At 45.6% G+C, this 13,824-nt stretch overlaps 1 protein-coding gene across 3 annotated transcripts in view; it reads left to right on the forward strand.

Moving 5' to 3' along the window:
- Positions 1–1,598: 1,598 nt before the first annotated feature.
- Positions 1,599–13,824, forward strand: part of prox1a (prospero homeobox 1a) — a 45,805-nt gene continuing 33,579 nt past the window's right edge. The window contains exons 1-4 of one of the 3 annotated variants that reach the window (XM_072379151.1): positions 1,599–1,623; positions 8,412–8,823; positions 9,035–9,631; positions 9,731–10,957. In XM_072379151.1, the coding sequence (XP_072235252.1) occupies positions 8,473–8,823; positions 9,035–9,631; positions 9,731–10,957 (2,175 nt within the window). In that variant the 5' untranslated portion in view covers positions 1,599–1,623; positions 8,412–8,472. Of the gene's footprint in view, positions 1,624–4,797; positions 5,383–5,512; positions 6,223–8,411; positions 8,824–9,034; positions 9,632–9,730; positions 10,958–13,824 lie in introns of those variants that run through there. The other 2 variants (XM_072379089.1, XM_072379142.1) reach the window with 2 other exon arrangements.

Raw genomic sequence — 13,824 nt, forward strand, 5'->3', positions numbered from 1 at the left:
CAGTCTTTTCACGTTTTTCGGCTAATGTCCGCGTTTTTCTGAACACAGGCGAGCCGAGGAGCCCAATAACTGGTAATGTCTGCAATAAGACCTTTCTTTCTCTACATCTTACCTCTTCACCCACGCTATACAGTACTCCTGTAGTCAAACTCTGCGTGTGTGTACATGCGCGAGTGTGTGTGTGTGTGTTTGCGTCAGGGCTCTCAGAGAGGACCCTGGGACCCTCTTCGACAGTGAGAGCTTTTAGCTCGTCCTCGCTAATGTCCTGAATAATGGCATCTTGATGGAGACAGAGCAGATAGGAGAAAGAAAAAGGATAGAGAGAAAGACAGAATGAGAAACCTGAGTCCATGTGTCTTTACCTTCAGACCTCCATCAGTAGCTGACCTACCATTATTCTCTCTCTCAGCCCTTCTATTTTCATTATTCCCTCTTTGTGTATTTTTTTTTTCAGCAGGATGATGATGATCTGGAGATTTTACTCGCCCTTGCAAAAACCCGCATCTCGCCCTGTGCCTCTCCACGAGTAAGAAGTCCTCACATGGCATAGCAGCCTTTTAGCAAAGTGAACTTTTGATGCCACTGAAGCATTATACGGAGGAGAAGGGAATATGCTGTTTTTAGTGAAATCAGCAGAAACCACAGCAGCCTCTCCTGATGCGGGTTCGGTAATGGCTTTGAGGCACACAGAAACTCCCTCTGACCAAAAAAAAAGTTTGCAGGTGATCCAGAACTGACCTCCTGTTGTCTTTGGCCTATGCGCTTTTCCTTTACCTCGCTGGAAAATGGTGTCAAATTGAGGAAAGGTGGCAGAAGATGTGAATTTTTTAGAAAAAGCAACTGCACTCCGACAGAATCTGGCTGCTCTAACACTCAGCCCTGATGTGGGTCTGAAGCAGTGAAATATCTGTCTTCTCGTAAGATACGGAATAATGCATGTAATGTGAGGGACTCTAATAAAAAAAAGGGAAAGATGTCTCAGGTTGCACATGCTCACCTGTCTGTTTTAGGTGACATTACTCTCAATGGGACTGCATTAATCTGAACGCCGCTGCAGCAAGGAATCATAGGATGAAATGATCTCCGTTCCCTAGGATGGCCCCAGTGTTTCCTATGCTAAAGGAGATAACAAAAATGATCTCCGTTCCCTAGGACGGCCCCAGTGTTTCCTATGCTAAAGGAGATAACAAAAATGATCTCTGTTCCCTAGGACGGCCCCAGTGTTTCCTATGCTAAAGGAGATAACAAAAATTATCTCCATTCCCTAGGACGGCCCCAGTGTTTCCTATGCTAAAGGAGATAAAAAAAATGATCTTCGTTCCCTAGGACGGCCCCAGTGTTTCCTATGCTAAAGGAGATAACAAAAATGATCTCCGTTCCCTAGGACGGCCCCAGTGTTTCCTATGCTAAAGGAGATAACAAAAATGATCTCCGTTCCCTAGGACGGCCCCAGTGTTTCCTATGCTAAAGGAGATAATAAAAATTATCTCCGTTCCCTAGGACGGCCCCAGTGTTTCCTATGCTAAAGGAGATAATAAAAATGATCTTCGTTCCCTAGGACGGCCCCAGTGTTTCCTATGCTAAAGGAGATAATAAAGCACCGAAACTTGTTTCTTTAGAGCAGTATGTAGAGAATTCAACAAGCTCCCGTTCGATCAGACCACTGGTGAGATAGCAGATCTGATACAGCATGTGCGTGCACTCTTCAGTCTATGGTTGAAACAGAAAAGTGGAACTGGACTGAAACTGTTCAAGACTTACAAGATAATGCTGCTTCCCGTTTTTGTGCCACAAAGAAATATCAGATGCCCTGCACCTGTGGCGAAAGAATTCTATCACAGCAGTGGAAGCTGCTGATCCTCCCAGGCTTTTTTTTTGTCTCAGATCACAGCACTCTTAACTCTAAACACTCTTAACAAGTCTGTTGTTTGACAGACGGTTTGTTGTGGGTTTTAAATTAGAAAGGGGTACAGTCCAGTGAGTCCAGTGCGCGGTAACGGCTACATTAAAGCACTGTTGCATCCATAAAGGAAAAGCATTTGAGAACGTTGCTCTTGACTTCAAAGTTGCAAGTTTTCATTCATTCATTCAGTCATTACACCCCCCCCCCCTCTCTCTCTCTCTTTGTGAGGAAACAGAGTGCCAAAAGGTGAAGTGTGCCGTACAGTGTGATCACAACTTGTTTGGACCATCCCTTTTTGGTTAAATCCTACAAAAACGAGCAGCAGGCAGTTGATTAAAAGTCTCTCTGTTGATATTTGGGTTGTAAGGTCACGTTATGTTGCTGTTCAGCTGCACTGAGTAAACTGCAGGATTGTTCAGGGTGAACGACCGTGACAGAAACACACACACACACACACACACACACTTTCTATGCTAACAGTTCCACCTTGGTTTCTCTCTGTTTTTCTCTAATTCAATTGCGTTGAAATGTGTGTGTGTTTGTATGACAAGTCTCTCATGCTCTCTCTCTCTCTGTCTCACACACACACACACGCGCGCGCGCATATGCAACCCTGGAAGGGGTCATCGCCCCGTCAGGTAAGTAAATACAGTAAGCTCCAATAGTTAAACATTAAAGCTTTTATTTGTCGGTATTTCAACAGCTGTTGAGTAGATTTCAGTTTCAAATGAAAGCAGCACGCGATTGTGACACGTATCATCTAACCTTAAAAACTGTGTGATGTGGCTTTGAAGACATCCACTGGTGTTGAAAGATTTTAGCCACGGCTCTGCTCCCTTTGGTGTCTCTGTGAATTAAAACCATTTCATTTTTTTTCTTCACCACATCGTCATTATATTCAGCGGCAAAAACTGAATCATATAAATGAAATCCCCAATGCCGCCTCCTATATTCCGAGATGATTCCCTTTTTTTCTCTTTCAGCTCGCATAAATCACTCTTCTTTTTCTGTTCAACTCGGCTGCGTGTTTTCTGTAAATGCCAAGAGCGCTTTTTGGTTGTCGTTGTTGTTTTTTTACGGTCACGTATAACACAAACTGTGCGCAAACTGTGGCGCTCCGGCGCAAAAGGAAAAGACAAAACTATCAGCGCTTATCTAATAAGTCACTAAACTACATCATCCAGGGGTGTCATCGCTCCAACATGTCAAAGCTTTAACAGCGCACATTATGTGGAGTAAAAGGGGGTGTGCGCACGCTGCTTTGTACTTCAAATAAATAAAATAATAATAAAATAAAAAAAAACAGGGCCTGGCTGCCAACTTGTAAGACTGAAAGGGTGGAAATATTTACAAATGTAGAATTAAATATGTGTGCGTTCAATATATTTGAAGCGACAAAAAGGGGCAAATGCCGTCCAAATGAGTGAAAAACCTATTGTTGATGTCACGGAAGAAATTGCAAATATTGGAATTTCTCATCCTTCTTTTTTTTTTCCAGTGACCTAATTTGGAACATGACGGATACGGGGATTTGAAAGAGGGAAAAAAAATTGTGTCTTCACAAATAAGTTGGAATCACACGTTATTAATGGTCCTCACACACCGGCATACCTCCGCATGAAAGGCGAGAAACTCTCCGCGTTTAGCCCCAGCCTTATGAGTTCCTCGTTCGGTTTTTATTCTAAAAAAAAAAAAAAAAACCATGCCGGCCACAGTGGGATTATCATATTTTTTCAATTCGCTCCGTGTCTTTGTTCCAGCTGTTCCGTGAAGTTACAATTCGCTGCACAGAATTCCCATTTTGTGGAAGACAAATTAAGTTGACGCGCCGGTTGTCTTTGCGTGATTCGAGACTGGATTATTTATTTCTCTGTGTGTGTGTGTGTGTGTGGTTTTTTGTTTGTTTGTTTGTTTTTTTCATCCTATTCGAATGCTCTGCGTGAGATCATTTTCACGCAGATCATTCAAACAGCCCGAACAGCGTGTTCAGTGAGTTTATCAGTCATCAGAGAGCCTTGATAGTGTCGGAACGTGCCATTTACTCAGCATACAGCAGCGGGCCAACAAACGCTCCTGTACACCCTTTTTTTTCGGCATTATTCAATTTCTTTGATCAAATGATTGACAAAAGGTCTCAGATTTGGTGCAAAATCCACTCCCTACTCTTTAGCAGTTTCTTACCAGAGCGTCAGATCGACTGCTTTAAAGTTCACTCCAATGCTAAAATACTAGAGGCGCTTTTTCTTCTTTCTTTTTTTTTTAAAATATGGTCCTTTTTTACATCACGGTCTAGCAATCTGCACTTCAGCGCGAAATCATCCACTCTGCTTAAGCGTCCTTGAGCAAATAAAAAAAAAAAACAACAACACGAATCTCTGACTTTCAGGGATCGTCTGACCTCCGGCGTCTGAATAAAATTGGACTTTTTATTCCGTCAGAAGTCGTTTTCAGGCGGGTGGAAAACTTTCTCTCACCGATAAGAAGTCTGCTAACGAGGCACGCGACTGTCTCCGTTTACGCGCGCGCACACACGCAGCTGGACACGGGCAGAAAAAGCTTGTTGTTGTTTATTTTCTACGCTTGGACGTGCAAAATAAATCAGTGACGTCTAATGATAAGGAGCAAATTAATATAAAGCCAGTGTTTATTCAAAATCATCACAAAAAATGTCAGTTTAAATCAACCCGCAGCGGTCCTTGATGCAAGGCAGGAGATTTAACTTATTCAAATATTTACTCTTTGAAGCTGTTTATATATTTGTGACACAAACTAGGGGGGGAAACTCCCCTGTTGTCATTAATCAAACGACCAGGAAACAACAGTCTCACATCTCTGGAGTGAGTTAAACAATAAACTTATTCTGCAAACATTTTTTTTTTACAACTAAAACTGGCTCTCAGTTTACCCTCCGCGACTCTCTCCCGTCTTTGCCCGCGCGCTCTAGCTGGGGCACCGCGTTCTGTTGGCTCCTTATAAATAAAATCCACCGTGCCCCGGTTCCTCCTCCTTATTGGTCAGGTGGAGCCGTTACCTCACTCCGGAGCCGGTGACGCAGCGTCTTCGCGTATCCTTCATGCTCGTCTCTTCTTGTTTCTTATACTGAGAGAGTCTTGCAGTCGGTCAGAGGGAAAAGAGGGATTCGCGACGAACGGAGAGTGCGGGACGGACCGGGGCGCGCTCGATACTAAACACTTCCCATCCCGGGAGGAGAGCGGCGCACAAGAGCAGACTCTCTGCCAATCTCTCCTATTACTCTCTCACACACATACCATACACACTTTCTCTAGGAGCTCGGCTCGCTCTGTATCTCCCTCTCCCTCCCGCACACACACGCTCACGCCCGCGCGCGCGCGCGCTCTGCATACGTCTCCACTTTGCCGTAGTAAATTACGGCATTGATCTCAAAGGCGAGTGCGGATCTGTCTCTTGTGTTCGCCCTTTCTTCGACGGAGCGACTTTAGGAAACGCTCGAGAGAAAAGTAAGTACAAACTCTTATACGTGCTTATGTGACGGTTGCTGTTACCACTCAAGCAAAGGAGGGAGGGAGGGAGGGGGGGATATTTGTCCGATTGCATCGTGTGTATAAGGTCCAACTCAACTTCCACTGTCTCCAGTTCATGGACTCCGTTCATCCTCGTCACGGATCCAGATGGTTTAGTTTAATCTTGGACCGTTTTCCTAAAAAAAAAAAAAAAAGCTCAGTGTCAATCTACCTCCGCTGGCTGTGTGAACTCTATTGGAGGCTGACGGGGATAAAAAAAAAAAAAAAAAGTTTATATTTTCTCCACTGCCGTGCTGTAGCCTACTTTAGTCGTCAGTTCGACCGCGTTGCGTTCATCTCGCGCACCTGATGACTTTCGGATTTTTCAAATCAAGATAACGAACACAACTCGTGTCAATGCAGCGAGTGGGGCTTTAAAATCCCGTTTAGTTTGGCAAATGAAGCAAATGGAGGACTCTGACAGCGGATGACAGACCCGGGTTTATCCCTTTCGACGCGATCGGTTGACTTCTACTTCAGGAAATCCACGTAAACTTTACATAAATAGATCGGACGGTGTGTTCGGAGTGCCTGTGACAATGAGATCCTCCTGTTGCTGCGGGGCTGTCAGTGCCGTGTCATTATCGTGGGCAAATTGCTGTTTGGAAGATGACAAACACCTCTATATCTGCCGCCCAGAGAGCAGTGCGTGAGACTGGTTTGTGTCAGTCTGGACAGCGGAGTTCCTCGGCCGGACCGCTCGCAGCTCCAAGCAACGACAGACTTTACTTTTCAGCCTGTGATGTTTCCTTCCGAGAAACACGATGACAATGAAAAGTAGGCAAATTATTAACTGCAAGAAAAGAAAAAAAATTCACCTTTATCTACTTTCTATTTTGGAATTTATTTGACAAAGAGTCGCCGTGTGGCCGAAAATCTGGATTGCCTTGAAGTAACCATATTTTCCGTTGCCTCTATCGCGTTATTCTCGCTTTAATTTAGGCACCTCAGCCCCGAGTCACCTTTAAATCGCCTTCAGTTTAAACGTCAAAAGCTTTCCTTTGAATCAGTCACTTCTCATTTCAGTTCAACAAAAGTTTCAGTTTAGCTCCAAAAACCACGCGCACACATTCTCACATCTCTTTTCAACGCTCACCTTTAATCGGGGCTCAGAGCTTGACCTGCATTAAACCACAGCTCGTGCTTTTTGAATACGTCTGTTTGTGGTTTTGAAGAAGAATTGGGGGAGTGTGTGTGGGGGGGGGGCTGTTGAACTTCTGCTGTTTTGTGCTTTATTGACGCAGACAGAAGATGTTTGCTGCTTTTATACTGCTACACCCTCAATTTCAGCGTGACACAAGTGTCTAAATAACCCCAAACAGTCAGCTCTTTGGACCTCTGAAACCTAAACCTAAAAGAGGGAGCGCGAGACCTCTAGCCTGAGTAATGTCGAGTAACAGATAATGCAAACAGGCAGAAATGTGAGTATGCGTGCATGGATAGTGTGTGTTAGTGTGTGCATCTGGGTCAGTGGCCAGCTCTGCACCGAGGGGCCGAGTTTTCCCTTCTAAACACCTAGATTACAACAGTGACACCCTGCATCATAGTCAAAGTAACCCTCAACGCCTGTTTCGGAAGTATACCATTGTATGACGGCTCAATGGTAGACGCAACAGGGTCTGCTTTGTTCGGCTGTTGTTGAGTTCTGGAAATGTACCTTCCATACATGTACTGGATTCAGTCTCTTTGCATGTGTTCGTGTGTTTTCTGTCTTGCTTTCCCCCCCCCCCCAACCCGGGACTGGAGATGTTGGACTCTGGTCACGGCACGGCAAAACTGTTGTTTTACTGAAAAGTTTGATTTGTGAATCATTTCCCTAGTCTAGACCTTGAAATCCCTTGCAAAACAGATGCAAAGGCGCAACGTGGAAAGCAATTCCATTTGGGTGCGTAAGGGCGAGTGAGCAGGTATTTGTGTGCCACGTTTAACTGGATGAAAATGGCAAGGGTGTATTTTAAGCAAGGCTTTTTGAGCAGTTTTGATTTATCCTTTGCGTCCAATCGTTTGATGATACAGCCTGACTTAAAAAAAAATGGCTGAGGAATGCAATGCCGAAGCTGTCGGTACCAAAGAGTTCCATCTAAATATTGTCACACACTTGGAAATGTTTCAGTGCTTGTCTTGCAGTTGCAGGTGATGAGTTCAGGCTCCTTAAAAAAGAACAAATATACCTTGGCCTTTCTACAGTAGAAGACAATAAAAGAAAAGGTTCCAACACGTGGCGCTTGGAGAACTTGGCAAGACTGACTTTAGTTGCCGAGATGGAATGAAAGCAAAATCAAGATTCGGTGCTTTCACGGGTTTGAGGCAGAAGTTCATTTATGGAATAACAAAGCAGTAAAAGTCAAGCATAACACAATAAGCAAAGGAAATCTCTGCCCTTTGTCTTCGGAGTGGAGTGAAGTGCAGTGCCTCTGACAATGAGAGAGAGAGAGACTGTCAATTCCTCACAGCTCCTCACAAGATGCAGAAATCAAGGTTACCCCTCGAGGGACACAGAGGAAATTATTTTGGTCATAACAGGCAGGTGTTGCTTCTCTGTGGGGACGTCTCCTTGAACCTTGAAGATTATGCTGTTTCACACAGTTGTTCCCTTGGCTTTTGGTCTCTTCCTTTTTTTGGCGATGGGGGGATGTGTGTGTGTGTGGGGGGGGAGTTACTTTGCTCAATTTACAATCGTCACAAGTGACTGCTCAGACATTTTGATTTGACTTGTCTTTGGGCTGGCTAATCAGTGGTGGTTTTTTTAGTATTTTTTTTTATTTTTCCCCTTTCGATTACTGTCTACTCTGATACTTTAAAGCATAAGTAAGAAAATTGCACATAATCTGTGGAGGTTTATTGGAATTGAAAGCCAGTAATCTTTCATTTTTTTAATCTTCCAAAGCTTTTATTATTGTACAGACCATACAACTGTGTAACTATATCAATTTGTGTTTACTTGTATTAATTGTACCATTGTCCAGGTCACTCCTCTCATCCTGCGTGTGAGGACCCCTGGTCATGCATATTTAGCTGCCCTGCGTGATGCCTGATCATGACAGCACCACCCTCCTAACCAGACAGACCAAGCGCAGACGAGTCGACATCGGGGTGAAAAGGACTGTGGGCAGTGCGATATTCACCCGCGCCAGGGAGACCCTGCTCGACAGAATGAACCAATCACACGGCCCCGATCAGGATGGAGACTGTTCACTGGTCAGCCACAGCCACGGAGGGACCAACGGTGATGGAGAGAAGTCAAACGTTCTGAGGAAGCTGCTTAAGAGGGCCAACTCCTATGAGGACGCCATAATGCCTTTCCCTGGTGCTACAATCATCTCCCAGCTTTTAAAGAATAACATGGGGAAAAACGGGGGCAGTGACTCAGGCTTCCAGGTACACGTCAACACACACGTGCCGTGGTGAAATTTGATCTGTTTCTTTCAGTCTCAGTGATCAATTCTATCAGTCAATGCAGAGAAGCCATTTCACGAATAAACCAACCAAACAAGCCGCTGCCCTTCAGTCCTCATTCATTGTTCCATTGATTTGTTGGATCTGATTAAGTACTTGTTTATTAATTCTGTGCTTTTGTCCTTCATCAAAGGGGAGTGGCGCTTTGTCCAGTGGAGGTTCTGAGATCCAGGCGGAGGATGCGTGTAGCAACTCCTCCCGTGACCGGGACAGCCCATCTGACTGCCTTTCTCCTGGGCCTCCTCTGCCCCCTCCAACGACCTCCTCTTCCTTTGGGCGCCCACCACCTCCTTCAAACCACAGTTCCCATGCCCCTTCTCAGCCCCTCCCTCTCTCCTCCTTTGACTTGGACCGACTGTCGGACGAGCATCTTCGCGCCAAGCGGGCCCGTGTGGAAAACATCATCCGTGGCATGAGTCACTCTCCGTTGGTTCGGCCCAATGCCGGCGACCACCAAGAAAGCCACCGTGAGAACGAGAACAACGGCAGTGACCACAGAGGGGACGGCAGCAGTCACAACACCAGCAGCCGCAGCGACTGCCCTTCTTCCCTTCTGAGCTCTCCGGGTTCACGGGGCGGCATGGTCGGTGTCGGAGAGGTTTACAGGGAGAACAAGAGAAAGCAGCGTCTCCCACAGCAGCAACACAGTTTCACCCAGCTGGTGTGTTCCAGGCAGGAACAGAGACAGGAGGAGAGAAGGCAACTCAAACTACAACTTGAAGACATGCAGGTAGGTAGCAGGCGACCTATGATATTGTAGGTACATTTATGTAGCTAATCCTTAGGTTTCAGGAGAATCCTTCTTGAACAGTCTTTCTCCTTTGTTCAGAAACAACTGCGCCAGCTCCAGGAAAAGTTCTACCAGATTTATGACTCTGAAACCGAGGAAGAGGAGGAAAACATTGAGAATGGAGAAGCCGACCGGGGCGGAGAAAGAGAGGAAGATGGGAACTTGTCAGAGGACAGCATCCGCTCTGACGGTCTGGAAGAGAGGCACAGAGACAGAGGGCGGCACGGCCGTGATGACCTGGCTGAGCTGGATCCGGGTCTGTTCCTGGACCGCGCCCGAGCCCTCCTGCGTGAGCAAGCCTTGATCGATGGAGAGATGGAGGAGGATGTGGACAGTAGGGAGGGAGAGGAGAGGAACAGAGAACGAGTGATAAAAAGGAGAGCGGCGGCAGCAGAAGGAGGGGGAGGAGGAAGGCGGCTGGCAGAGACTCTGAAGCAGGAGCTGAACTGTGCCGTATCGCAGGTCGTTGACACCGTGGTCAAAGGCTTCTCCTCGCCCAAGCAGATCACCAGTCGCCATCATGGCTGCCACAGCAGCACGCCAGCCGCACCCTCCTCGTCCTCCAATTCATCCTCTTCCTGTCCACCACCTTTCGGCCCCATGCCCCCCCTTACCCCCGACTCACGCTTCGGTGGTGGCACGTTGGCTCTCAGTCTGAATGGCGATGGCAGTCCCACCCCCAACTACCACTCCTCCAACCAGAGGCTGCATTGCTTCGGCGACGTAATCGTTCCGAGCCCCCTCGATTCGTTCAGCGGTTTGAGTAGCAGACTGAGCGGTGTACCGACACCCAACGATCAAACAGAGGCACTGCCGCTGGTGGTACGCAAGAGCGGAGGGGGTAGCGGGGAGAACACCAACCCCTCTCTTCCTGCCCCTCCGCCGCCTCACCATCATTCGCTCCACCCGTCTCCCCTCACAGCTTCACTTGGTTTTAGCCCTCCATCGTTTCGTCACCCATTCCCTCTTCCCCTAATGGGTTACCCCTTTCAGAGCCCCCTGGGGTCACACGGCAGTGGAGCTGGCTACCATCCAGGTCCCAAGGACCACCACCAGTCCTCTCCCGACTCCATGGACATAACCCGGGAAAGTGTCAGCATCAGAACCAAAATGGCATCCCTTGCAGGAGGCCATATGGGTCACTATAATCACAGGCAGAGCTCTCCGAGCCAACACGGGCCAGAGGGCCTGTCGCTATCCCTCATCAAGTCTGAGTGTGGGGACCTGCAAGACATGGCTGAAATATCGCCCTACTCGGGCAGCACTGTATCCTTTTCGGTGTCAGCTTTGCTATCTGTTTGTGTGGGAGTGTGTGCGTTTTCATAAATGTGCAAGTGCTTAAGAAACAACAGAAGGAAGGCAATCTTTGAGGGAAAAAAAATCGACTTTGGTTAGGTTTAGGTTTTCGGATTACCATTCGAATAATGCTCCAACCACATTCTGATCCTTTTAGTCCAAAAACTGCAGCTCTTTGCGTGTTTAAAAGCTAAAAAATAAACTGGAGATGATGATTACACAGAATGCTGAAACTATATGATGTTCAACAAGAGTTAATATCAGAAAGATATGCCTAATATTAGTGATTAAAACATGCTATTATTTCCACATTCAGAGTAATGATAAGTTTTACATATTACCATGAGAAAGCTAAACACTTTGAAGGAATGAACAAAGTATCCGTGCCATAATGCTGCATATTATTTTCTTTCCGTGATCCACGAGAGTCACATTTTCTGCACAGTCAAACACTGAACCGTGTTAGAGGCAGCGGCAGCAGGAGGCAAAGTGACACAAAGTCTTCAAAATCAATTAATCTTCATGAATTGGTTCCTGCTCTTAGGCTCTTGTTTCCTCTCTAAGAGGGGGAAGATGAAAAGGGCGCGCCGGGTCTTGCAAGAGGGGGAAGATTAAACAGGTCGCACGCTGCTCTCTCAAGCTCTTTTAAGTCTGTGCAGCAGGTTGTGGTGTTTAAAGGTGCTGAGAAAGGCTCGCGAGCTCCCTCTTTAACACACGAATGCACTGTTCCCACTGTCTGAGACGCTCTTGTGCTGTTAGGTCCTCTTTCATCGCAAAGACTTTGTACATAAACGCTCAAAGCAAATCATATTTCACTTTGTCAGGGGTGAGTGTGTGTGTGTGTGTGTGAGGTAAAACCTCATCCACAGGAGCTCAAAGCTAATCATATTTCAAAGAGAGCAGGAGAGGAGCAGGCGAATGTTTGGATTCATTGTTGGCAGCTTTCTGAAAGTGTATTAGTGTTATTGGCAAACATAAAGAGAAGTGTAATATCTGAAATGTACACAGTTTCCTCTCTATCATTTTTAGCTCGCCCCCCCCCCCCTCCCATTATGAAACACTCCTACTCACTTTCATTTGTTGGCCTTCGCTCTCAGTTGCTCGGCAGCTGTGTGTGCTTTGCTTCCTTTCGCGGCGCGCTCGCACACAAGTCACGCTTGCACACACGAAAACGCACTCCCCTTTCATGGCGTGTGCGCGTAGACAGGTGTTTTCAGGTAGCTGTTTATCTTTTCGTTCCTAACCTTTCATATGGAGAGGGCTTCTGCTGGCCACTCCACTTTGACTCACACGTGTACAAACAGGGGGGGGGGTGCACAAACATGCACGTTTGAACAACAAAGTGAAAGGAGAAATAAGACTTTGAACCCCACAAACTGGGACTCCTTGCAGCTGCGACAAGGATTTTGATCAGTGTCATCTTCAAAGCTAATTTAGATGTTCCTTTAATTAACAAACAAGAAATATTTGTCGCATCTCTTTATCCTGTTGAGCCGTTTCATTCCTAAATGCTCTCCCGTTCATTTGATACGGGAGGGGGGGAGGGGATCTTTGAAACTGGACATTAGTATTTCAAAGATAGTGACCACCCTTCAGAACCCCCGCGACCTTTCGTTTGATTTCGTGGGTAAAAGATAAGAATACATTGTTCCGATACATCATTATTTTTCATAAGAAGCTTTTAATTCACCTGATTTATAATCACTTGAACACTTATATGACAATATAACATATCATACTATATAAGAGCAATTTTATATGATGGTGGATGACAGTAAAACAGTTCAGAGAAAAAAATGAAGGGAAGCAGCTGACTTGGACTTTGGCTGATTGAGAACGACTTTTGAGATTCGTTTTTTTTTTTTTTTTTAGATCCATGCATGTGTGGAAGCTGAGTGGTCCTAACACTTCCAAACTATAGAGTAAACTAATACTTTTGCTTCAGTTTTGTTGAAATTTATCATGTTGCTTAAGCTTCGAACATTTTTTTTTTTCTTGGAAAAATTCGAATTTTCCCGAAACACTGCTTAATGGCATTTTTCCTTGACATGCAACAGCACACGGCAGTGAGTTCCCACCCCAACGCAGGTGGCGTATTCCACTGCTCGTTCATGTTTGATTTGCAACTAAATTACGACCGAGGCATGGATTTGTTAGATCCATTTGTTTGAAAAGAAGCGTCCTTAGAAAAGAGAATTAAAATGATTGGAAAGCAATCCTTTGTACTTGATTTAGGGGCTTTATGTTCGCTTTTATGTCACAAAAGTCTTTAAGAAGGTTTAGCGTTTCTGAGAACAACATTAGCTGCAATTGGTGACTTTGTTTTGCCTTTTATTAGGTAGGTGTGTATATCCTGATATGATTTATGTGACAAATCTATCCAAAGAGAGGTTGTAATAAACCCAAAAAATGAGCTGCACCGCATTATTTTATGGGGGAAAAAAACCCCGCCTAAACGTCTTTTTAATCTCTAGTTTAAGAAGCACAGCTTGGATGGTTTACATGGCAGGAATACGGTTGATTTATCATTTTTGATGGCTTTAAGGCTTCAAAGCAGATTTTGCAGTTAGTTCAAGTTGTTTTTCACAGTCATAGTTCACCTGAAACGCTCTCTCAAACACAGAGAAACACACTCGGGTCTGTGTATCTTTAATCCTTTGTATTGAGCTGAGCAGATGTCCTCCATTCATTTATGAATTTATCCCTCCACCCCCTCTTTTTCTCCCAATCCACCCCTCCCATTCACACACACACACACACACACACTCACACACACCTGGGAAGACGGTCAAGTTACAGCTGATACAGTGAGCCTTGCGCAACACACCCACAGACTA

The sequence above is a fragment of the Leuresthes tenuis genome, unplaced genomic scaffold (assembly GCF_036924035.1).
Source record: "Leuresthes tenuis unplaced genomic scaffold, fLeuTen1.0.hap1 SCAF_1, whole genome shotgun sequence".
Lineage (NCBI taxonomy): Eukaryota > Metazoa > Chordata > Actinopteri > Atheriniformes > Atherinopsidae > Leuresthes > Leuresthes tenuis.